The sequence below is a fragment of the Anser brachyrhynchus genome (assembly GCF_964034855.1).
Source record: "Anser brachyrhynchus genome assembly, chromosome: 4".
Lineage (NCBI taxonomy): Eukaryota > Metazoa > Chordata > Aves > Anseriformes > Anatidae > Anser > Anser brachyrhynchus.
In genome coordinates this window covers 77,867,689-77,890,201 of record NC_137698.1, presented here as the reverse complement: position 1 = coordinate 77,890,201, position 22,513 = coordinate 77,867,689, and the positions used below count along the sequence as shown (strand labels likewise).

General features: G+C 53.9%; 1 protein-coding gene across 4 annotated transcripts in view; it reads right to left on the bottom strand.

The window, feature by feature from the left end:
- Positions 1-22,513, bottom strand: part of EXOC6B (exocyst complex component 6B) — a 292,399-nt gene that overhangs the window by 5,023 nt on the left and 264,863 nt on the right. For all 4 annotated transcript variants that reach the window (XM_080592091.1, XM_080592089.1, XM_080592090.1 and 1 more), the window contains one exon: positions 5,372-5,484. In XM_080592091.1, coding sequence (XP_080448217.1) covers positions 5,372-5,484 — 113 coding nt within the window. The remainder of the gene's footprint in view (positions 1-5,371; positions 5,485-22,513) is intronic.

The window sequence follows — 22,513 nt, the reverse complement described above, 5'->3', positions numbered from 1 at the left end:
CTGCGCAGAGCAGAAACAGTCGGGTTACGGCACGCGCGGCGCTGCGCCAAGCCCCGCGGCGAAACGCCGGGGAAGTTCCCCCGCTTGGGCCCACCGAGGAGGTGACTGCACCCACGGGGTCTAGCCCCAGGTTTTGCGTAAAGATGGGCACACCGAGCCGGGGAAAGCTTTACACGGTTTGTATTTCTGCTTTAAACCCTGCCAGTCCCAGCCCATGTCACCGCAGGGTACCTGCCCCTAAAGCCAACCGCTGTGACAACGCAGAGTCCCTAACGCCTCTCGTCCTCCCCTTCCATCTCGTTACGTGGCAAATGACAGTGCTGGAATATTAGGAGGGTCAGGAAATGAACTAAAATAGCATAAAATCCACATCGTTAATAATTCTGATCTGAAATGGTGCATTGCATGAGGCCAAGAGAAGCAGCTCTGGGGGCAGCCGTAAAGTTTTAAAATAAAGAGTTGTGAGCTTCACGCACTACGCAACCTTAAAGGAAGGCACCCAGCACTAGTCTGCAAATCTTCTTGAGATTTGTGTTTGTTTTTTTTTTAATTACACCCAATACACAAAGTAGCACGCTGGTCTCCACAAGGTCCCCGAGACCGAAGAGGCAGAGAACAGGACAGCCGGTGGTGGGATGCGCCCAGGAGGCGAAGCCGGTGGCAGCTCCATTTCTCTCCGGCATGCAAAGCTCGGGACTCATGCACGCTTGCATTCGCAGATGCATTTTCGGGGCGGGGGGGGGACAACATCTCGTTACACAGTTCAAGCGGGAGCTTTGTGCAGGCAGGGCGTGTGCTGGGAAGTGAAGCCACCCTGCAAGGGTCAGCCGTTCACCCGAGCGTCCGCAGAGCCCAAAGGCAGCAGGCTCACGACATCCAAGCCGCTGGTTCTGCGCTGGCACTGCTCTTTATAACACCACAATTTGTAAACGATTTTCTCGGTGAATCAGATCTGGCAAAGGCAGATGGCTTTGGACGAGTCACACAAGCCTGTGTTTTCGGCTTGGGGTACCTAAGTGAAGCATTAAGGTGATCGGGACACGGAGATGACAGTCCCTGGAAAGCTGGCAGTTTCTCAAACAGGGGGCTGAGTTAGCTGAGCACAAAGCAAACCCCTTCAAACTCATGTAACCGATTAAAAAAAATCTAAGATTTTTCATGCTTCAGTCTCCCTAAAAAGAGCCAAAGGGAATCTGAAATGTTCCAAAAAACATCCAGCTTGGAACTGAAAATAAGGATAACAACCTTATCCCAAAGGCTAATTTGCTAATGTTATAAGTGCCCAAAGACACAGGATTACAGCCGAGCTGCTTTCCCAACAGTAACAAGATAGCTTGGAGCAATTTTATTCAGCAAAATAAGTACTTTTTTTTTCTTTCTTTCTTTTTTTTTTTTTTTTTTTCTTAACCAAAGCAGGTCGCCAGCTGCTCCGCTGCAGGAACCAGGCAGCAGCCGTGCTGCCAGGAAGCAGGGTTTTGAATCAAACAGATCAGAGGTGCTGCAGTACCAGGAATTTAGGAAATAACCAGCCTCACGCAGGACATCGATCCCTCCTGCAGCACCGCGCAGCTCCAGCGGGGTTCAAAGCACCTTCCCAAGAGGGCTGAGAGCTCTGTTCCTATTTCACAGGTTATGCAGGGACATCAGACGTGCTGCGAGCAAACCTGTACCTTGGGAAACCTCCACCCATGGCCATCCATCACTGCCTGCCGCAGGGAGCTCGCAGCAAAAAGCACCGAGGTTCTGCCTCGGTAATACCCACAGGTAATGCGAGGGGAATTCACAGCAGAGCATCCTCTGCCTAACAGCCCTCATCCCGGGCAGCTTTTATCCTCGGATAAAGCTTTTATCCTTGGATAAAAGCTCGTGGGAGCTGCTCAGATGTAGATTTATTTCCACAAAATGTTTGGAACAAACCGCCGGGTTGTGTGCAAGAAACCCTTTGGGCATGCTTCCTGCCGAGGGGGGGGGTTGGATGACTGGGATGGAGCTGCGGGGATAAAGCATCCGGATCAGGGTGCACAGCCCCGAAGCTGGAGCACGTAGGGCTGTTGTCAGTGCACCGATCCCGTCCTGAACCCGCCGTGCCTGAGCGCCTGGCAGGGACAGGAGGTATCTCCGGGCATCGCGTGGATGTGGAGCACGAAGCTGTTAACAGCTGGATTTCCTTCACGAATTAACTTGCCTGCAGGACATCAAATCCTGCAAAAACCAGGGGTGCGTGCTTCCCCGCTGTGTGCAGTGGGTATTCCCCTCCCACTCCTGAGCATCTCACACGTGCACACCAGGTGAGACGGCTCCTCTCTATAAAGAAAAGGGTTACAGAACTGCAAAGTGCCTGCCAGCCCTCCAGAGGAGCTGCGCTAGCCCTGCTGGCAGGGAGCAGGAGGGTATTTGCTCAGGGCTCACGGTGCCTGCCACCTCCCCGCGGGCTCGGGGTGTTCGCAGAGCAAGCCCGTGCGTGCCTGCCGGGGACGGTGCAGGCGTACCCTCGAGCTCCAGGTCCAAAGGGTGTTTCTCTGGGTGCCGGTGTCAGCACGCGAGGCTCCCACTTGTGTTACTGCAGAGGTTTGGGGTCACGGAAGCGGTCTGGATGGAGAAACACCAGCCAGACTTATCCCACGCCACCCCGGGTTGGCGTTGGGATTGGGGTTACGAATTCTTTTCCCCTTCCTTTTCCAGCCCTGGGCCATAGGAAGCGCCTGGCCTTTCAGGAGCTGGAAGGCACGGCCCCAGATAGAGCTGTGCATCCCGACGCCAAGAATATCAGGTTTGAAACAGAGAGGCAGTGTTTTCCAGCAGCTCCGTGGAGGATTGACACTTTTATTCCTTTAAGCGTGTGCCTGCAGAGCCCTAGGACAACCGAGCCCGGTTTTATAACGTGGTCCCTGTGTGTTGGCCCAAGAATTAGAAGTAAGAGGAAGGGAAAGAGAGAGCTCAATGCTGTCCCCACCCCTGTCAACAAACACCGCCTTAAATAGAGCCAAGCTTTGTCTAAATTAATCTATAAGAAAAAAAAAAAAAGCAACGCAGTAAAAGCTCCTCTTTTAGTTCTAATTAGTGCATTTGAGACGATAGAGTTACCGGAGGGAACCGTTTCAAAGGCAGCTTGCATTTAGATCATTTAGTGCTCCATTTAAACCAAACAATAAAGTCACTGCGAGGTGAGGGTAAAAGCCCAAGCAAGCAGCATACTTACACTCGTGATATCCTACGAGAGATGTGTGATTAGGAAAAGAGATAATCATGAGAACAAGTTAAAAAAAAAAAAAACGCATGAGCGGATCAGAATTTCACGGCGCCCTGGCGGCAAAGCTCAGCTACGTGCGGAGGGGGCCAGGGAGCTGCTCCCGACGTGGGGACGGGAGGGGATGTGCCTAAAGCTGGCGGCCGGCTCTGTGCAGAGACTTGGGGGCGATGGACGGAGACTCCCCAAAGGGTCTGGAGTCCGACCAGGGTCAGGGAAGAGCCTGGAGCAGCACGCGGGCAGTGCCAGGGATGCTGCGCCGTGGGCATGCAGGTGCCAGGCCGGTGACTGCAGCGGGGCTGGGGCTGGGAAGCAAAGGGGCTGCACCTGATGGCCCTTAAAATGAGTTCTCTTTCTAGGAGAAGGCTGGCAAGCCGAGCCGGGGCTTGTGGCCTTTTAATGACACCGCTGAGAGCGGATGCTGCACGATCCAGTGCTACCTGGGGAAAATGGCACGGGAATGGGGGATGAGAGCGGAGCCAGGGGTATGGACCTGCCTTCCTGCTCTGCGCTCCCAGCTCGCTGCTGTGACCCCAGTTGGCTGCCTGTTTCCAGCCCTCTGGTTAGGTTATTCTGCCTGCTTCATGTCCAAACTTTCTTTATTTTTTACTTTTTATTGCTAGCTCTGAATATACTGCACACTTCTACGTCACGGACGTGGGGTTGCAAACATGTTGCAAATAATACAACACATCGCACAGCAGATATAAACACATATATAAAATAATGCTGTAATGTCTGAAAGTGCTTTACCCACACCAACTGTTTCAGTTTTGTCCCTGCGTACCAGACTGATATCATTTGGATGCCGTGAGTTGATGTGAAAGTGGCTACTCTCATCTGTGGGAGAGGAGGTGGGGCAGTTACGTGGACTGCAGACAGCACGGATGCAGCTGCAAAGCTTAGGAGCACACCAAGTTCAGTCTTCTAAAGGTTTAAGTCCAACTCTGAACTGGTGATCTTACCCTCTGCGTTGCAACAGAGAGAGAGTATTCCAAAAAACAGCTCGAATTCAGCCCAAGGATCTGATTTCATGTTAAACCTGAACAAATCTAGCTGCAAGCTCGCTTATCCTGCCCGCTTCTCCATGCGAGACCTATCAGTGGAGCGGCCACGGCAAAAGCTGCTCGGATTATTAATCATTACTTCTGGCAGGCTGCTTTTCTATCAGATATGCAGTAAGACTATCAGGCCCTTTCTATCTGATAAGCTCTCTGGCTTTCTACCAGAGAAAGTGACATCTGGGCCACCTCCTTCCAGGGGCAGGACAAGTGACCTGGGGGCTCCTGTCTCTGCCGTTACGTGCTGGAGGGTTACAAGGGGAGCGAATCCCGCTCTTTGGGACTGAAGCCAACATCTCCTTCCACGTCTGAGCGCGCCGTTTGGGCTGAGAATTTCAAAGCCTGGAGTTTTTGACCCCTGGTGCTGTCGGGCGTGCATTCGGTGAGCGCCTGCCATCGCTCACGGGCTCGCAGGACTGCCGCCACCCTCCCCGCTGTGTTCTGGGACGGATCCCACACCTCCGCAGAGATCCCGTGGAGCTGATCCCACAGATCTGCTGGTCCTCGGCACAGACCCAGGGCTTGGGCTGATGCCCTGCAAAGGCTTTGCTTGCGTACGCACTCCTGGGGCTTGGATGCACCCTTAGCAGGGGTCCTGTCCTCCCTAAGAGCAAGCCTTGGAGCACACGGCCACCTGGAGACACTGTCCCTGTCCCACAGCTGGGCTTTTAGCACGTGGTCTATGCCACAGATCCACAAAACAGAGCTAAAAGTGCCTGCGAGCTACCAATTTTTGTATGAATTTGGGAACCAGCTTGAGGTACACCTCTGTACAGTGGAAGTCTGCTATGACACAAGGAAAACTCCGCATAAAATGAAATAAAAATAAAAGGCCTTAACCAAATCAACGCTTTTTGATACAAATACTATAGTTCAGGGTAGTGGGATAAAAGAGGGTTTTGGTAGCACTCCCACTGCCCACCCGGGGCAGAAACCTCTGCCTGCAGGCCCCGTAAGCAGCTCGCGAGGCTGCTCCGGGCGATGAAAGGAGCCCCTAAAACCCGCACTGCCCTAAAGGGAGACGGGGCTGGAAACGCCCCGGGGCGCCTGGGCCCGCACTCACTTTTCCAGCAGGACGAGGGCTGTGGTGGGGTTCACCCGGAGGTACTTGCACGTGGGTTGCCCGTAGTCAGCCAGGTACGTCGACCAGTCCCACTGGATGAACAGATCCAGGAGCTGCAGCAGAGGCAGGGAAGAAAAACAAACGGATTTTAAAGAGCTGGCGAGGGAGCAGGTGGTTTAATGGGAGCCTGGCAAAGATCCTGGGCAGGTGGCGCGAACCAGAAAAGCCATGTCCTGCAGCAATTACCTCCTAGCCGTAATGCCTGCCGCACTATCGCTGTTTTGGGGAAGAAATGGAGGTACAAAGGATGTGCGTGAGGACTGAGACACCCCCAGGAGGTCGGTGGCAGAGCCAGAGTAAGAGCCCAAGCACCCTGATGTGCTAGAGCAGGAGGGCACCTCTGTGCTTGAAGTCACCACGATTTTTTTTTTTGCCCCCAGACAACCAGGGGCTGCATTCAGACGGTGCCACGAGGACTTCTCATCCCGCCTGCTCCCTCTCCTAGCATTTTCCAAGTGCTCTGTACGTGTCCCCAGTGACTGCAGCTCCCCAGGGACACATCCAGGAGCTCAGTGGTTTATCCGAGGTGAACTCAGCCACCGAAGGAGACCCAGGTGGTTTCCAGACATTCATTAGAGGAACCGCTGCCGGCCCGGACTGCCGCGGGGCAGGCAGGAGGTCGAGGCAAGTCCTGTGGTAACCCTGCTCCAGCCCTCAAAATCCACACCTGAGGCCATCCGTCTCCACAAAGCAAACCTGCACGCACCGGGCACGGACACCCAGAGCCCCCCCGAGCTGGTTTGGGTGGGGAATGAGCCAAGAGCCCCCCGGGTGTCCCCCCGCGCCTGCCCCAGCCCTGCACCGCGATGCCCCGCACCACGCTCTCCTCCATGCCACCTCCCCTGTCGGCACTTCCAAGGGCAGCAAAGCCACGGGAGAGCTCCCACATCTATCCGAGAGGACTCGGGACTTGCTTCCCCACCCTGCCACCGCTTTTCCCCCCACGGGGGCACAGCGGAGGACGCCTTAGCGGCGCGGGCAGGCACCGCGCGCGTCCCAGCCGTATAAAACATGTTCATTAGGAGCTGCTGCGTTTCTTCCCCATCCTCAAGCCTTCCGCCCCGGAGAGCTGCTGTGACTGCTCTATTGCAGGACAGGCTGCCAAACACGGGGACATCTTCATCGCCCGTGGCTGGGCGTCCCGGCGCCCACCCCGAGGAGAAGGGGCCCCGCTATTCCGTCTGGCCGTGACCGTCCCCAGGCGAGGCGAGGGCCATAGAGGGCTCATTGTGCCCCCGTCTCCATGGTTTTCCTGGAGGCTCCAGCACTGTTTAACAACACAGCCCGCCCTGCAAAGACGGGGATTTGGCTCCTCGAAGACCTCGAGGTCCCAAACAAAAATGTGCAACAAGATTCTTTTTGACTATGTAGGTCAGAGCAAAGAAAACAAGCTGTCGGGAACAATCCCCCGCGCTGGCGGGGGGGACGGATTAGCCGGGACCTCAAGAGTGCTTTTCCAGCCCGTGGTCCCGCGCGGCTTTGTGCGGCAGGTCAGATCTGGGGCCCTTTGTGCCAACTACAAACCGGGGCTGAACATCATCGGCGGGAGTTTTTTTTTTTTTCCAAAGGGCACCTTAAAATCCCCAGCCCGGGATAGGATTTCACATGCGCCTTTCACACGGCGCAGCGGGGCCAGAGCTCTTCTATCGCGTTTGTCCGCTGCTCCGGGAAGGGCTGTACGGGCTCAATGCCTTCCCCCAGACCACCAGAGTCCTCTCGTTGGCAGTCTGAGGGGCTGAACGTGCCTTTAGCAAGCCACGGACAACAGAGCACAAGTTATTTCTGCAGAAAGTGCATGGCTGGACCGTCCAGGGACCAGGTAGCAGTTCATGGGGGTTAGAAATAAAGTCCCAGAAGAAAGGGACCAAAAAAAAAAAAAAGACAGAAAGAAAAAGGGAAAGATTAGAAGTGGGCTATGGGCAGATTTGAATAAAGCAGCCTGAGGAGCTGTTATAAACAGTACGGGGAGGCAGCGGGGGCAAGGCAGAGGCTTGGGGAGCTCTACAGGAGCAGAGGGAAGGGCTTGGGCAAACCTCTCGTGCACATCTCTGAAAGAGAGACAGAAATTCAGCACTTGCTTAAGGCAGAAATAGAATGAACAGGCATCTAGGACAGCATGCTCCCCAGCTCAGGAGCCCGAGCTGAGGTTTGCTGATCCCACTGAGCCAGGTGACAAGTGGCCGGGATGGCGCACGGCACAGGGACGAGCCGTGCTGGAGCCGGGCTGGGCTTCATCTCCGCTTCAATTCCAGCCGCTGCGGCTGGGTTGAAGCAACGCAGCCACCATGCATGAGGCTGCACACTGCGGCGGGTGCCCTCTTCTCCTTGTGCCATGCCCGGGTACTCGAGCGTACCGCCAGCAGGGTCAAGCCGAGCCACGTCACCCACACCGCTGGGAGCTGCCAGCGCTGGGGGCACTGCGCTCGTGCTGGCATTGCCCCGATGGGGTGATGTGATAAGATGTTTTACCTTAATCTCATTTTTCACCCAGCTCAGTATCTCCAGGTGCACACACGGCTAAAAGAACGAAAAGAAAGCACAGAAACCCAGAAACCCGCTAAATAAGCACTGTCCTAAACCCAAACCTACCCGGGCTGGACCTTCCCCGTGTGCCCGGAGAGCCACGCTCCCGCGAGCCGGCTGCTGACACTGACGGATAGCCTGAGGGTTTTACAGCCGATGGCCCGCATCGATCTTGCCGGCGAGGCAGGATCAGGGATGCTCAGGGCCGAGCTCAGCACCGCCGGCGCTTGCAGGGCTCTGCCGCAAGGCGGGCGGCAGAAGCGGGCTGGGGCTGGGGGAGAGAGGTCCTGCAGGAGGAAGCCTGCACGGCTCAGGGCGAGCTGTCTCGAAACGATTTATCTGTCACATAAACGCGGTTTTATTGGTTTTACTGTTTCAACTTTTCACCTCTGCTGCTAAATCCGAACGACACCAAAAAAAAAAAAAAAAAAAAAGGAAAGGAAAAAGTGGCTGCACGGCGGCGCTGGGCAGCCCGGCCCCGCCACGGGCTGCAGTGGCCTTCCAGGGGAGATTCCAAATAAAATATGCAAATACCATTAATTCTTCAAACCGGAGTCTGCTTTTCAAGGCTATAAATCAAACTCGACAGCACATACGCTGGGGGAAAGGAAAAGAAGAGGGGAAGGGAAAAAAGAGGAGCTTGTGCTGGCTGCGCTACAGGGAAGTGCGGCGAGCCCTGAGCGCTGCGGACGTGCTCGGGGCCGGCTGCACCCGTGCGGCTGCCCGGGGGCACGAGGAGAACATTTTCCACAAGAGGTGTCCGTGTTCAAGTACGTATTTCTAAAAGTGAAGAAATGGAGAGCGGCTCGGGTAGGGCTCCAAAAGAAAGGTAGTGGAAAAAAATCTGTTTTTATACACACGCGCAGACACATACATAAAACCACAAGCAACACAGCTGCACCGGGAACGCCCTCCCAGCGCCCCGGCACACACACTTTGTGCCTCCGAAACCAAGAGGAAACCAAGCCCAGGTGCTCACTCGCGTCCCCATCGCCACCAAGCAGGGTGGCAGGGACATGAAGGCACACTGAAAGGCAGCACTGCTGCCCCTGGGGACCCAAGGGAGGGCGTCCCCGGAAAGAAAGACCCGAGCTGGGAAGCAGCGCCCAGCCCTGCCACAAACTGCCCGTGGCAGGGGCAGAGAAGCACCTTCTGCTCACCTCCCGCAGTTCCCCCTCAAAAACTGCTGCCTTTTCACTTCCCTTCTAATGTCACCGGCCCGAGCTCTTCAAAGAAAGAGATATTTTTTTCAAAAGAAAGGGATGTTTTTCACGCCACGTACAGGGAAAGGATGCCTGCTCTGCAGTCGTGGGCTGGGGCACGGCGGGGGCTCTGCACGCTTCTCCCCCCGGTGCAGAGCGGAGCGGGGCAGCCTGCTCTGTCCGACGGGAGACGGCAGCGCTGAATCTGGATAAACTTCTTTCAACCAAGCCAGAAATAATGTAATGTGAAGCCAAACTGATTCAAAGCACAGTTTGGAAGCTTTGCCAGCGGGCTCTGCAGGGACCTGGGAGGCGATGCCTGGTGGCCAGAGCGAACGGAGATGGCAGGAAGGGGAGATCCACGCCTTCCAAGGTGAAAAGCAAGGTGATAAAGACTTGTCCTATCTCCAGAGAGGTTGGGAGGACACTGCAGGGCTGACTCGAGATATGGGACCCTTCTGGCCCCAAGGACCTCTCCCCACCTCTTCCCCCTCCACAAGCCCAAGACCCAAAGGTCAGGTGTTATTCCAGGCCAGATGAAAATTCCTGAATTCCCTGGCTTCATACAACACCTGGCTCTTCTATTTTTTTTTCTTCTTATGAACTGATGGTGCAGTACCCCCCTGAGCATCCACAAATGGGGATTTGCAGCCAAACTCTTCTGACCTGCAGGGAACTGCCACTTGAGATGCACCAAATGCTCTGGGTTCATGAAGAAACCTCCTGGAAGAGGAGAGCAATTGTCCCCTAAACAGCAAACACAGAGGGAAGAGCTTCCCAGGACAGAATCGCCTCGACACGGGACACGATGCTACATCCACTGCAGCACGAAGCAAAATGTCAGAATTAGAAGTAAAGAGCAACCGTCCAAGAGCAGAGCTGCTCCAAGCCACGAGGGCAGCCTGCAGGTCAGCCAGGAATGGAAACCAAATTGGCAGGCAAACGTTTTGTTTTCTTCAATCCCCGCTGAAGGGACGCGGTTGTGAAAGAGACATGCATTTGGGTTCTGTTACGGTCAGATGTGCTGTCGCAGCCTCTGCACTCATGGTCGTGTCTTCCCCTGTACCCCAGCCCCTTTGCTTTTCAGTATCCTAGCTCTGCAGGGCCGAATTCACGCACAAACTATTTGTATCTATCAAACAACCACTGCCAGAGGAGATCTGGCACAAGAGTCTCGTGGCGAGGCAGTAACCAGATGGTGAAAGGAAAACCAACCCATCCTGAAGATGAACTCTTGCTTTATTTCAAGGTCTACAAATGCCAGCTTGATGCCCTTAATATAGTAAAAACACGGCATCCCAGAAACAAAAATCCGTCTCCCTCCTGTCCCCTGCTGTATTCACTCTCAGTGACAAGAGAGAGCATCGAGATGGTCTGAAGAGGACTCTCCTCTGCCATCAGAGCATCAGCAGCTCCACCACCAGTGCGATGGCGAGAAGGCTGGTAGGAAACCTCTGATAAAGCACCAAACCTCCCTACAAGAGCCCTGTTTTGGGAACTCTCACGTGCCTGCTGCTCATGCCCTTTTAATCCCTTTTTCCCCAAGCACCCGTCCGCTTTTCTCCATCAGGAATTGTGGCTTTCCATGGCGCTCAGGGCTCACAAGGCGCTCTGCAGAGCACCTCCTGCCAGGAAAAACCCAGAGCAAACGCCGGCAGCACGCGTGCACACACGCACCGGGGGATGAAAAGGGAAGGACGACTCGTGACCATTAGCTGGCACATCTCGCAACCTGTTTGAACAACCTGAAAGGCAATTATCCCGGATTTCTCACAGCGAACCGAGCTAAGGGAACCGGAGTTAACTTGCTGCATCTTCAGGCAGGAGCCAGCCGGGCAGCTGCAGGAGCCTGGGTCGAGGTGGTGCCAGCAACGGGTGCGTGAGATTTCCCTTGGCGTGGGTTTTTGCGGGGATTCAGATCAATGCCCAGGAAAGCAGCACGGAAGAGGTGGATCTGCTACACATAAAACACAAATTTACGTCTCCTGGATGCTGGGGGGCTGAGAAGAGCTAACAGAGAGAGATTAAGAGAACGTTTTAGGGGTTCCCAACTGGAGGCAGAAGTCCTGCCCTGAAACCTGCCGCCAGCCCATGCCCACAACCAACAGCTCTTGCTTTCCGGGGGGAGAAGGAGCGAGTATTTTCAGAACCCAGCTGAACTCAGCTCTACAAAGCTCTGTTAGCACGTTCCCTCCCATCCCTTACAACCTCCAAGCCTGGTGCTCTTCCCCGGTACCGGCTGTGGGCAGCGAGCGGAACAAACTGCCTTTGACCTGACACCTACAAACCAGCCGTGTTTCAGTTTGCGAGAAATCACACCGTTCGCTTATAAATCTTCCAAGATCTTGTCTTTAAAAACCTCCTTTCGGTGGCTCACCACCACAGCTCCGTTGATAGAGGCGACCACGAGAGGCTCAGCGCAAGGCAGCCCCCAGGTCCCACCGTCACCACCCCTAAACCCACCCAAACGAAGGGTCGAGCCCCTTCCCGAGGGGCCAGCAAGCACCCAGGGGAGACTCCTGGGTGCAAAAGCACGAGAAACTCCTGGATCCAGCCCAGTGCCAGCTCCAGTTTGCCCACGCCTAAGCTTGCCCATCCCCACCACCGGCCGAGCAGCCCCTACCGCCAGCCAGCGGGGAATTGTTACCGAGCACAAAAGCCCAACGAGTTTCCAACATCGGCAGCCACAGACAAGTACATTCAAAATAATTTATTTTGGTGAGGTTTCAATTACGCCTCGTGGGAAAGAAATACTGAAAGAGAAAGAAATACTCTAACCCATGGGGAGACGTGGGTTTGGACAATAGCTTCACTAAGAAGAAAAGGCACGAGGAATTGGAACATGATGTTTGCTCGTCAACTTGTGAAAGACACGGAGGGTAAAATCGTGGCCTAAATGAAAGCAGGAGGAGATTTCACTGGAAACTAAGATTTTCTCTAAGAATTGAGGGCACCTTGAGTGAGGGGATAGACAGCACCCGCAGTAACCGAGCACTGGACTGGATGCAGAATCCAACACGGTGCTCAAGCCGAGGGATCGACGCACATGGAGGGCAGGGAAAGTTAATCTTATTTTATGTGCTTATCAGACCTGCCTGCAAGAAAGAGACAGACTCCTAGGAGTTAATTTAGATCGGGGGAGCAGTGTGTCCAGCCTGCTCGGACCTCTCGTAAGGGAAAACAACCCCATGCTGGTGTCCCCTCCAGGTCCTTCCTCCTCAGCTCTCAGGCTGAAGGGAAGAAAACCAATGCCATGCTCCTCGTCTCCCATCTTAACTGGGTTTATTTTGCAAGTCAAGGCAGCAATTTTATTTTTCCTTCTTCTGGTTTCTTGTACCTGTAAAAGTGAAGCAGTTCTTGGAAAAAAATATGAGAAGAATCCAGGAAGATTTATGGCAGAAGGGACAGTATGTAACAGGGAGGTTTGAGACTAACAAAGCCTTAATTTGTCCAGTCTGGATTATTTTTGGATTCGTATTATTGCCTGTTTATAGGTTTGCATTTCTTACATCGGATTTCCAGGGGAAGGTCTCCAGAAAGCTCTCGGTGTGTGCAGAAAGATCTTCTGGTTTTCCATCTGCAAGTGTTCCCTGGTTATTAGGAGGAAAACCTCGGGCTTTCCACTGACTTTGAAGTAACGGTGCAATTGCACCGTTTGACTTTTCTGCTCTTTTAGAAGATATTTATTCCAAAAGGCTCGTTAAAAGCTTACAAACACACTGCAGCGTTACCCAAAAGGTGCCGCCTTTCTGGTATTAGCTCAGCTCTGCGCATATGGCAAAAAAAAAAAATCGAAAATAAAAAATAAAAATCCCTTTAGGGCTCAAAATGGTTTTGTCAGCCCGACCCCAAACCACATGAAGGAGCCACAGAACGCCGTTGGACTTCAAGAGAACTGATGCAAAGCAGCACAGGAGCGGAGGGTGGGGACGCGGCGGATTACCGAGTCACGGCACGGTGACAGTCTCGAAGGCTCCTGGAAAGTCCCTGCCGGCTTCGTTTCTGCTTCCACCAGCTCTGATGATGCACAATCGTGGCCTTAGTCACCAGCTGGAGTTTTGCCCGCAGGGAAAGCTGAACTGAATTCTAGGGAAATCCCGAGTTTCTCCAGCCATCGCAAAGCACCGTGCAATGCCAGTTTTAAAAATAACAACGCGCCAGAAGTATTTGGTACAAAAACACTGGCATTTCAGCGTTTCACAACAAAATCAGTTGGTTCTAGTGATAACTGCCTAGATGGGGGATTTGATGAATGGCTAAGAAGAACACAAGGGAACTCTGCAACGCTGGATTTATTAGCCAATTTGCACTCAGAAAAATAATTATTTATGCTCATCAAATTCTTCCTGCAGGTTCACAACTTTGCATGGCGCTTTCCGCGCAGAGAAGATCAGAGGGTTTCTACCCTCCAGATCCTACAATCCGCGTAAGACAAAGAGACAATACTGGGCAGCGGCCAAAAGAAATGAAAGAGTCTGGGGAGCCCGCTCTCGAGGGACCGCTATTGAATAGCACTTTGCGTTCCCATTTAACAGCCACAAAGAGGGATTCATTACCGAAGCAGAGATGTCTCCTCCAGAAGCATCCCCGCGGTACCTCCTTGCCATTTTCAGAGCCCTTCGATGGATGGAGCTCGCCCGAACGGTCCCATATGGGTGCTTGGGGTCGGAGTCTGCGGCTACGGGGGCTGAATTTAGGGCACGAGGTTGTTGAGGTTGTTGCGCCACAGATAGCTGTCCTTAGAAGCGATGAGGGTAAAAAAAAGCATTTCTGAAGCTGTTACTGAATGGGGAAGTGGAGCTGGTTTTGGTACTGGTAAGAAAAACCCCATGCTCTGTGTTGAGATGACAGCACGGAGCACCGGTGTACCCTCGTGTACAGAAACACCTTCCCCGCCTCTACAGCCTGGGTGGGAAAGGAAGTGGATTGTGCCAAAGTGCAATGAAATAACAGAAAGTGAACACACACATATGCACGTGGTCAGAAAACAGGGGAAAAAAAATAAAAAATGCATCTTTCGGAGGGGTCTACCCCCCTCCCTGCCTCGTGCCTCGCATTTTTCCCGCAGCCTGGAGGAGCCAAGGCGCTCGCAGAGCTGCTGCTGGCGCTGGCGGAGCAGCACCTGCGGCTCCCAGCTGACAGCCCCGGCCCCTGGCTGCCTTTCCAGCCCGCTCCGGCACAGAGCGGGGCTGCATCAGCAAAAAGGAGGTGAAGGTTGGAAACGAGGATTTACGAGGAAACCCAGCTCGGGGAAGCTCAGCCTCGTGCATTTCTCGGACTTGCCCTGCCTGACCCGCGGTGCAAAACGGGCTGCTCTGAGGAAAGCCTTAAGAAATAACGTGGAAAATGCTCTCTTGATAGTTCGGCCGTGGGTCAGGACATGCAGAAACCCCTGAACGCACAGAAGCTGGTGGAGAGGGCAAAAAGCAGCGGTCCTCCAAAACAGCCCGTGTACGAACCACCTCCATCATCAACTCTACAATCTCCGAGGGGAAAGAAGTCCTGCAGAGTCATTTTTCTTGGGGCAAGCATCCCAGATCACCGTACAGAGCAGCCGCGAGCAGCCCCAAGGAGCTGGGCCAGGAGCAGGTCCCGCTCCCCGTCCGCTGAGGGCTCAGCACCAAAGCCAGGCGCAGATGTACAGCATCACGGCGTCTGCCCAGAAGACAACCAAGACATTTTTTTTTAGGTCGGTGCAGCCCCTGCAGCCAGGACGGGATGCCCAGACACCCCGGTAAGGGGCACGGGGGGTCGTTCCCCACGGGGACCGTCCCGCACGGGGCACGGGGACAGCAGCTGGGAGCAGGGCCAGGCAAGGCAGCGATGTCCTGCTGAGCACGGCCGTCAGGGTCCTTCCTTTCCCCGCTATGAGAACGTGGTGACACGCGAACGGCCCCGCTGCCCCCGTCCCTGAAGGCACCGAGATCTCTTTCCCTCGGCCCCGCAGCCAGGGGCTGGCACTCGCCGGGTACTGCAGCTCGCCACAGTCATCCTTCCTGTTGCTCAGCTGATGCCAAGTCCCTCGCAAGTTGCATTTTTCTTTTGTTTACACGTTAAAAAGGGGAAAGGGGAAGAAAAAAAAAAAAAAAAAACAAAACGAAAAAAAAACCAGGCGACCTCTCGCTAACCCCAGGCGGTCTGTGCGAAGCCGCCGCTGCCTTCACCTCCGAGTGAACTTTCAGATTATCTCAGACGAGATTCACCTTGCGCTGAACTTGTACCCCGCGCTGCAGCACGCGGTCACGTACCCTTGATTAAACGTTACGGCGCAACGTGGCTATAAATTCAGCGAGCGCTATCGCCGCGCTTCCTCCCCTCGGCCTCGCGCAGGGGCGGGGGGAGAGGGAGGGAGACGGAAAGGCCGTGGGGCTGGGAGCCGGCCTCACGCGTGGCGGCACACCTAGGGCAGGACACGGGGAGGGAAAAGAGGGAGAAAAGAGCAGCCCCCCCCCCCCTCCAACCGCCGCCTCCCCCGGCACGTGCGATGAGCTGTGCGCAGCCTCTGCAAGCCGGAGCGAGCGGCTCCTGCCTGGAAGCGAGTGTTCGGAGAGGCTCGGTGAGAAACGTCCTCAATCGGAGAGCTCATTGCATAAACACGACTAACGAAAGCCACACGAGCGGGCCCTGGGGTGCTCACAACACCCAGGAAAGGGTAAAAAGCAGAGAGGGCCGAGCCTGGCGGCGGGCACGCGAGCGGGCAGCGCGGGAGGAAGGCTCCCTCGGGGCCGCGGCCTCCTAAACTCTGGCTGCCCCCTTCGCCATTTATTTTAAGCGCACGCCGTGGCGGGAGGCAGGGGCAGCCCCGATCCGCCCCACGGCTGACACAGAGCACGAGGCACAGCACCGCGGCTCAGCACCCGCGCTGTCAGCGGAGATTCATGCGGCCGAGGTCGGGAGGAGAGCGTCTGGGCAGCGAAACGGAGCCACCCAGAGCCGCCGCTCAAGTTCAAGTGCTTGAAATACCTCCTTTTTTCTTTTTTCTTTTTTTTTTTTAAACATTCGCACAAAACTAAACTAATATAGCCTCTGCTTTTCATGAAAACTTCCTCCTTATCCTCGGCGTTTCTGTTTAGCAGAAAGGACAGGATCCATTGTTCCCGGCGAGCCTTGCCCTGGGGTCCAATTTGAGTGCATTCTCATTTTTCCCCTATGTAACTGATGCTTATTTCTTTAAGCCCTACTGTAAACAGAAAACACACTGCGGTGCCCTTGCCTGGCTTTGCAGGAGGCAGGCTCAGACCTGGGCCCTTTTTTTTTTTTTTTTTTTTTTTTTTGGAAACAAAAAGCTTGGGCTTTCTTGCTTCCCAGGCCCAACACCTGCGGGAAGCACGGGGGTAAGGATGTGGCCGTGGGCGCTGCGGTACCCGCACATGGCCCAGGCTGGTGGTGGGGCTGCTGCTGTGCCAACGTGATGGCCTTATTCTGCTGGTGAGGTTGGAAATGAACACTCAGAACACTCAGAGCCCCTCTTCGAACTTATCCCACCTTGCAGTGAATCCTTCCAGCCTACACACCGTGCTGAACAAGGTCCGAACCAGGCGAGCCGCGGCTTTACCATGCCCTCCAGAACCCCATCCTGATAGAACAGCCCCAAGTAAGACCTCTGCAGAAGGAAACACACCCCGGCTGGTCCGAGGAATGCAGGAGGAGAAGGGGACTTGGGAGGGACCCATGGTGGGAGCACCGTGGGCAGTTCTGTGCTTCTCATCATTTCCTTGTCGTGGCGTTGCTCCTCTCCCGGTGAAACGGCCCCGCTACAGCTGGCAGCAAAGGTGGGGGCGCGAGCTGCTCATACTGCAGTGCCAAGGAAACATTTTCACCAAAAAATAATGTCCCTTTCTCCCAGTTTGCTGCCCTCACACCTCCTCTCTGCCCTGGTTCCTGCACCAACGTGCCAGGAGAAGACCTACCCCAACACAGCTTGGGGGAGCCTGCCCAAAGCGAAGGGGCAGATTGATCCAGATGGACCAACTCAGCGCCAAACCAGAAGGAATTGGTGACACTGGGGTCTCTGCCCGGGGGACAGGGGAGCTGGGTTGGGTGCTGCACCGGGGGCTTGGGTGCTGCCAGCTCCCTCTGCCCCACCTGGAGGGTTTGCTCAGGTTTAAGCAGCGCTTTCCAAAACGCACCGGCTGCCAGGGACGTCCCCACACGGGCGCGAGCATTCCCCTGTTTAGTGGCGTCACCTGCAAAACTAATTTGGCCCACGGAAGGACCTGGCAATTTGGGTGGCTTATTAGAACTATTTTTATAAGGCTGCGGGATATATATTTCCAGAGTCTGAAATACTGTTTGGAAAACAGTGAGAGCCATTTAGAGCCATTTAGAGTATTCTACAGAGAGACAGACACACAAGCAAATGGATATTTAAAACAGCTGTGAAGACAAGACTGGTAGGAAACATTTGGCTAAAAGCAAACACAGAAATAAAATAACTTTGCAGAAGGTTCGAAATCAGTGAGTTTGGTAACGCCCTACTTAAGTGAAAAATTGTACTTCTTCAGCTTCTAGAGACTAATAAATTACCACAAAAAATGAAACCCTGATTAAAATCCATTATTACACCTTTTATTTCCATCTACGCTGTAACAGAGTGTCTTTTTCAATTGAACGGACGCCACCCTTTGGATGCCTCTTCCACTCCTCCCAGCATCTCCAGGACAAAGCAGATTTTAAACCCCAAGGCCACGAAATCGCTGGGCACCACCTGGCAGCGATGGGCGAGTCGACGCTTTTTGGGCAGCTGCATGCCCTGGAACCCCATCCACCAGCCCCCTTCCCCCAGAAAAGTGTTTCCAGAAAGGGTGTAAAGAGAAGGACTTGAAATTCAAACCTAGCAAAGGCCCGTCCTACAATACGGCCAGCTATGTCTTGCCCTTTTCTGCAGAAAACATCTTCTTTGGAGAAAATCGTGAGCTTTTCGTCCCGATCCTGCATCTGCTCGCTTTGCTCTGCAGCGGGGCAGCGCAGGGCTCCGCCGGGCACGGGCGGCAGCAGCAGGATTTATGGCTATTTGTTGCAGATAAAACAAAACCTCAGGAGGAATCTGAAAACAAAGCAAAGGCCTTTCCTTGCACGGTGTCACACTAACCTCTGGATGGCCTTGCGCTTATTGTCAAAGCCCTGGAAAGGTGTAAACAAAGCCAGATTTCAGATGCCAAGAGCTGGGATAGGCTGACCAGGGGAGAAAGGAGACAATCTGCTTGCCGCTGCCGCGAAATCACCTTGACATACAAGGTCCAAATGCAGGGAAGTGATATTTTATGGTCTGCACACAGTGTTATCAACGCATTATAAAGCAATTTGCGGGGAAAGGAGGTGAATGCTGGGCACGGCGCCCTGCCCGCACCGGGACAGCCCGGAGGGAGCAGGTCTGTAGGGCACAGCTTAAAGCTGCCCCCAGCTCAGGGCACGGGAAGCTGAGCCCAAAGCTGCTGAGCACAAAGTGCAGCAGAGACAAAGCATGAAAAGGGGGGAGATGTGAAGGGGGGGCAATTTGTATCACCCAGGACTGCAGCTCCCTTTGGGGCTTGGCATGCTCTCTAAGCCTGCAGGTTCCCAGCAAGGCTGCAAAGGGAGGGTTTGGGGCAGTAGCTGCTCCAAATGGCTGAGATGCATCCAGAAAGGTGCTGTCCTTCTGCTCCGCTCAGCGCTGCTGAGGCCACACCTGGAGCCCTGTGCCCAGTTCTGGGCTCCTCAGTGCCAGGGACACCTGGACGTAGTGAAAAGAGCCCAACATTGGGCCCCCGAGCAGGGCCTGGGGCACCTCTGCTGCGAGGAGAGGCCGAGAGACCTGGGGCTGCTCGGCCTGGGGATGAAGAGGGCAGGGGGATCCTGTCCGTGTCCGGGCCCAGCGCGGAGCCCCGGCGGCTCCCCCTGCCCCTCAGGCAGCACTGCTGGGCCGGGCGGGTGCCGGAGCCCTGGCACAGGCTGCCCAGAGCTTGGGGGGCTCCTCCTGGGGGAGCTTCAGCAGCCGCCGGGACGTGTCCCTGGGGGGGTACACGGGGGGCCCTGCCTGCCTCAGCCATGCCGGGGCTGGTCTGGGATCCCGTCCTACTTCAGGACAAGTCCCACAGCAAGTTCCCCAAATCTGCCTCTCCCTGCCACCCCACAGCAGCTAATCCTGACGGTCAACTGACTCTTCAATAAAGAAAAGAAGCTTTCTATTGCAGAACTTTGGGGGAATTTAAAATTCACCGGGACAAACCTGCTCCAGGCACTTCAGAGTAGGTATTTCCAGAGAGACAGAGTGATAGAGGCAGAAAGGCAGAGCTATTTCCTACAGAAGTCCCTTTGGAGGAGGGGGGGTTGGCCAGAGCAGAGGAATGATCCTGCGCCGAACCTGCTTCTCGTTGGGGAATTGCTGCTCAGGTTTCGGCACCAAACCTTCGCTCTGAAGTCTGAAGGCTCCATTAACTCTCACCTACTCCAGTGTGGCCAGAGGCAGCGACAACCTTCCAAAAGCTGCAAGACCCTCACGAATTTGGCCAGCTCACACAGCTTCACTAGCGTCAAACCCAAACCAAGCACGGCTTCAAATCCAGAACCGCAGCTCCACTCCAAAGCTGGGCATCCCCTTTCTGAGCAGCTTCTGCTGCAGACAGAAGGCACTCGGCCGTGTGTGGGCATTGTACAACACCGCGCCGCTCGATTTCCTTCTATTCAAAGCTTTTCTTTTTCTCAAGGTTTCTTAGACGTCAGGGTTTACACATAGGTAGGCGCATTTCCTTCGCTGTTTTGCTGCCTCATTCACTTATTTCCGCACCGTTATCCTGCACATGTGCATGGCCAGACAGCCGGGGAGCACGGAGCTGGGCCAAGCCGTCTGCTCGCCGTTTCCTGTGGTTGGATGGCAGTATTTGAGGAAGGCTAGAATGACATGGATTTGTCTTTATTTACACCGAGCTGTTTACTTTCTTCTTTCTTTTTATTTTATTATTGTTTGATAGGAACATAAAGCAGAACCCCAGCAGATCAATGCCAGACACTCGGAACCGAAGGGCTTCTTGCAAATTTCCTTTTCGTTGTTGTAAAACTTGTGTGGGGTTATGAACTCCTTAAACAAACAGCTGAGGTCATTGTTAGCTACAAAAAAAAAATAATTTAAATAAATAAGAAAGCAAGACTAACGTTACAGCCACGGTGGAGGCTGTGAGGAAAAAAAGGGAACCAAGGTGGTGCAAAAGCGTCCCTGCTGTAAAAGATAGCGAATCCTGGATTGTGCAAACAGGGGGCACACACGCATGTATGAACTTTCCATTGGGCAAATTTCTCTTTTTTTTTTTTTTACAAGAAATGTGGTCTTGCAATGGCCATATTCTGCACTGGTGCGATGAAGGGATGTGACTTCCCCAAACTCCAGGGAAGTTTTAATCCTGAAGCAAACCGTTGCCTTTCCTGCTGATGTATCATTTTCCCCATCTGCTCCTCAATGACGACACTGCATCACCTCCATCAAGCACAGCACCATTAGCAGTAACTAGCACCAGCTCTCTGCTGGCCTAACCCCTTCTCTATGACATTAAAATGATGAAACCGGGACGTATTTTGAGATTGTCCCCATCTCAACTGCCCTTCTGAGGGCTGCTCCCCTGCACAAATCCCAAAACCAAGCCCCACTGAAGCTTCAGTTTGGATACATACAAAGACCTACTATGCACAACTCCTTCCAGAAGTATTTTTACAAACTTTAAGGCCCATGATGGTGTGAGAGGAGCCATTTACAGAGAGGGAACCCCACGGAGCAGGCAGAGGTGTGACGGAGCTGGGAGCTGTCCTGGACCAGCCCTGGCCAAGAGCAGTCCTGGGGCTCGGTTTGCCAGCTCAGCCCTGCAGTCATCCTCCCTTCCATCCAACCCCACAGCTGCTGATGGCTTGACAAAGAAGATGGAAAACATTTTTTCAGTGAATCATTGTAGCGGAGCTGACCAGGCAATTCTCAACAGGCCTGGAAAGCAAAATGAAACAAGAAACTCAGCTCCACACCTAGCAGGGTAATCAAAGCTTTTCCACGCCGAGAAAAAGGCGAGAACAAATGTTAACTTTGCTCTGCCACACGCATCCTGGAGACGAGGAACTCTCGGTGGCACTACGGCTGTCCTTCCAGGCCCTTGACACTGTAACACATGGTGAGAGCAACTGCAGCCCTTCCACAACTGGTTCTTGAGATCGTTTGTCCTCCACCTGCTTGTACACAAAAAACATCAGCAAGGCAGCACCCCATGTCACTTATCACAGTCCCACAATTGCTTATTTCAGGGATTCAAGACTCTTTTTTCCAAATATCAATATTGAAAAGTGGCTTCCTCGATGTGAGCTGTGTAACAGCCACACATCATCCCCAGGACACATCCGAACCTCTGGGCGGAGGGACGGCGGCAATGCAGCAAACACCCGCACAATGCATCCTGCTTCCAGGTTCATTGCTTTGCAAGCAAAGGCTTGTGTCCAGAGATGGGAGAATTTATGAGACTTTGTAAGATCGCTTCGAGTCCTGAAAGAAAGAAATTCTGCTGCTGGGTACGTCTGAAGAGAAGGTCTGGTCGGCGTGAGGATGACTTCACCAGGTTTGGGTGCTGCCCTCCGCAGATTAGGACAGCGGCCTCAGCCACCGAACTACTGCAGGAGATGGCTGGTGCCCCCCAAACTCCCACCTGCAACTGGGACGGCAGAAGGCTGCCCGCAGCTAAAGCCCTGAGTGTTAATAAGAAAAGGAGTTTGGGAAAGGAAGTGGAAGGAATGCAGACACCATTATTATGGAAGGAAATAAATCACCAGCAGGGCATTCATCAAAAGCAGAGGATGACTGAGTGACCCTATCAAAGGCAATATATGAATATCAATAAATTTAGACAAAGGGAAGGAATGGGATCTAAGCACGTTGCAGCAGAAAACAGAGAGGCCTCTTATTCAACCAGAAAATTTACAGTTAGAAGGAAGAGTCGGCCTGGCTGTCTCTACACCCAACCTATTCCCATCTCTTGCTCCACGCGGGATAGAATTACTCGCACATCCCCAGAGGCAACTGCATGCAGGGTTTCATTTCAAATTGCCAGCGATACTACAATTTCCACTCAGCAGGATTGCTCTCACCCTTTGGTGAACTTCGTATTTTTGGAGAACCGGCCCAGAGTCTGCAGTTGCCGGCTCCCAGGAGGCTTGCTGTAAATCATACATGAAGAGCAGGATCCATCTCTCACAATTCCTCCTCACCTACCGGAGCTGCAGTCTGCCCAGCCCCAGGAGAAGGCGAGATGTTCGGCGCTTCTCGCACCTTTGAAACTTCAAACCTCCACCACGAAATTCCTGTTTATATTCTGCTGCTCATCTCTTTGCTGCTAACAAGCGTCTCTCTGAG